We start from the raw sequence: 1,619 nt of genomic DNA, 5'->3' as shown, positions 1-1,619 counted from the left end.
GACGCGCCACGCATAACAGCAACTCTTGTCGCTACGACTCACCTCACAGTCAGCACGAGGTTGGGAGCCACAGCGACGCCGGTGGCGAAGTGGTGCTCCATTTGCTTGGTGTCCTTGTGCACGAAATCGAATCTGTGGTGAACCAGGGCTTGATGATTAGCTTTAACTGGCGCGCGAGCTGAACGGCTGACTGGGCCAAGTTACGCACCGCAGCTTCAGTGTGGCGCCGGCGAAGCCCTTGACCAGGTCCTTGTTAGCCTTGAGCAGCTGGGCGGCTCGCGGATGCTCCTGAATGTCCTTCCTCGTCTCCGGCGTCGTGTTGAGTGTGCACTCGCCCTCCAGATGCACCGTATAGGTGGGATTCACCTTTGCTGCAATGCAAAATGAAGAGGGCCAGATTGGTCAATACATTGCCAACCACTGAATCTGCCATTCGCTGACGTGGAAATAGAGGTGAAGGAAGGTGGTGTACCAGTGTCCACGTCGACCTGGAGCACCTCGAGGCCCATGTCTGGGGTGCGGTAGGGGCGGTGGGCTGTGAACCGGCTGAGGGTGGAAGTCACTGTAGAGACAGTGTCGGCAGCCGCGGGCGAGGCGGGTGAAGCCAGCGGCGAAGCACCGCCCGCCGCGGTGCGCGTGGGCCGAGCGCGCGAAGAAAGGGGAGGGCTGAAGGGCGAAGGCGGCACCCTGACGCTGGGAGAAGGTGCAGCCGACGTCGGGAGGGCACCCGAGGAGAAAGGCGAGGAGGGCGTGGTGGGGGTTCGGGCACCCGCATCGGCCGGCAGATCGTGCTCTTGACGCGTAGGCGAACTCACAAGGATGCTGGGCACCTCAGGGCGGTCCGTGCCAGACATGATGGCCGACAAATCGGTGCTCGATGTTGCAATGCTTCCATTCGTCGAATCTGACGGGCGACGCGGTCTGCGTTTGATGAATGCTGTGGAGGGTGAGCTCATCGTAATCTTCTCGACATCGGCTCGATCGGTTGCCTCCTCCATTGCTAATGTTACTGCCAGTAAACCTGCAGGTTTGTTTGGCCTTTGCGACCGTTAGTATCTTTTCTTGTCGCACTTTCGAGGAAACTTTTTAAATAAGTTTAACGTCGACTTCTGCTTTTGGCGGGAAACGCTGGCAACAATCAGCTGGCCTCATCGGGCACCCCAATTACTTAGCCCCCAAGTATAAGGATTCGCTACAATGTTGTGGGTTGATAAGCACCGACCGCGCCAACTCGCGCAGCTGGACTATCATGAGCCTCTGACCAACCAGCTGCAGAAAATGGTTCGCTTCTTTCAAACAGAAATTGCGGGCGATTGAGAGTCTGCTGGCAAATGCTAATGAGCATTCGTTATGTCATCCCCAGGCCACTGCAGGGGATTTCCCGCATCTGCTTTTCTTTGGCCCCACGGGAGCCGGCAAGAAGACCCGAATCATGGCCCTTCTTCGTGAATTGTTCGATGCCGGTGTGGAAAAGGTAATTCGCCTTTGATCTCACGTTTGAGAGCACCATCTGCGCTTGTTGCTTACCTTCATGCCTTCACTCGGCCTGCTTTCAGCTGAAAATCGATCACAGAGACTTTAAGGTGTGCCTCTTTCCCCATAGCTGCAGTTCATGAGCA

The 1,619-nt window shown here is 56.8% G+C and overlaps 2 protein-coding genes across 2 annotated transcripts; one reads left to right on the top strand and one right to left on the bottom strand.

The window, feature by feature from the left end:
- Positions 1–38: 38 nt before the first annotated feature.
- Positions 39–854, bottom strand: ACA1_344480 (uncharacterized protein; the record flags this gene model as incomplete). The annotated part of the gene is made up of 3 exons (XM_004333031.1): positions 39–132; positions 209–371; positions 473–854. The coding sequence occupies 3 exons, from the start codon at positions 852–854 to the stop codon at positions 39–41; spliced, it is 639 nt and encodes a 212-aa protein (XP_004333079.1).
- A 343-nt stretch (positions 855–1,197) lies between these two features.
- ACA1_344470 (replication factor c subunit) lies at positions 1,198–1,616 on the top strand (the record flags this gene model as incomplete). Its single annotated transcript, XM_004333030.1, has 3 exons — positions 1,198–1,281; positions 1,364–1,474; positions 1,557–1,616. 3 exons carry the CDS (start codon positions 1,198–1,200, stop codon positions 1,614–1,616), a joined length of 255 nt encoding a protein of 84 aa, XP_004333078.1.
- Positions 1,617–1,619: the final 3 nt, after the last annotated feature.

This window comes from Acanthamoeba castellanii (genome assembly GCF_000313135.1).
Source record: "Acanthamoeba castellanii str. Neff unplaced genomic scaffold scf7180000084644, whole genome shotgun sequence".
NCBI classification, from domain to species: Eukaryota; Discosea; order Longamoebia; family Acanthamoebidae; genus Acanthamoeba; species Acanthamoeba castellanii.
The sequence above is the reverse complement of the archived record's forward strand: the minus strand, read 5'-3'. Positions and strand labels throughout refer to the sequence as shown.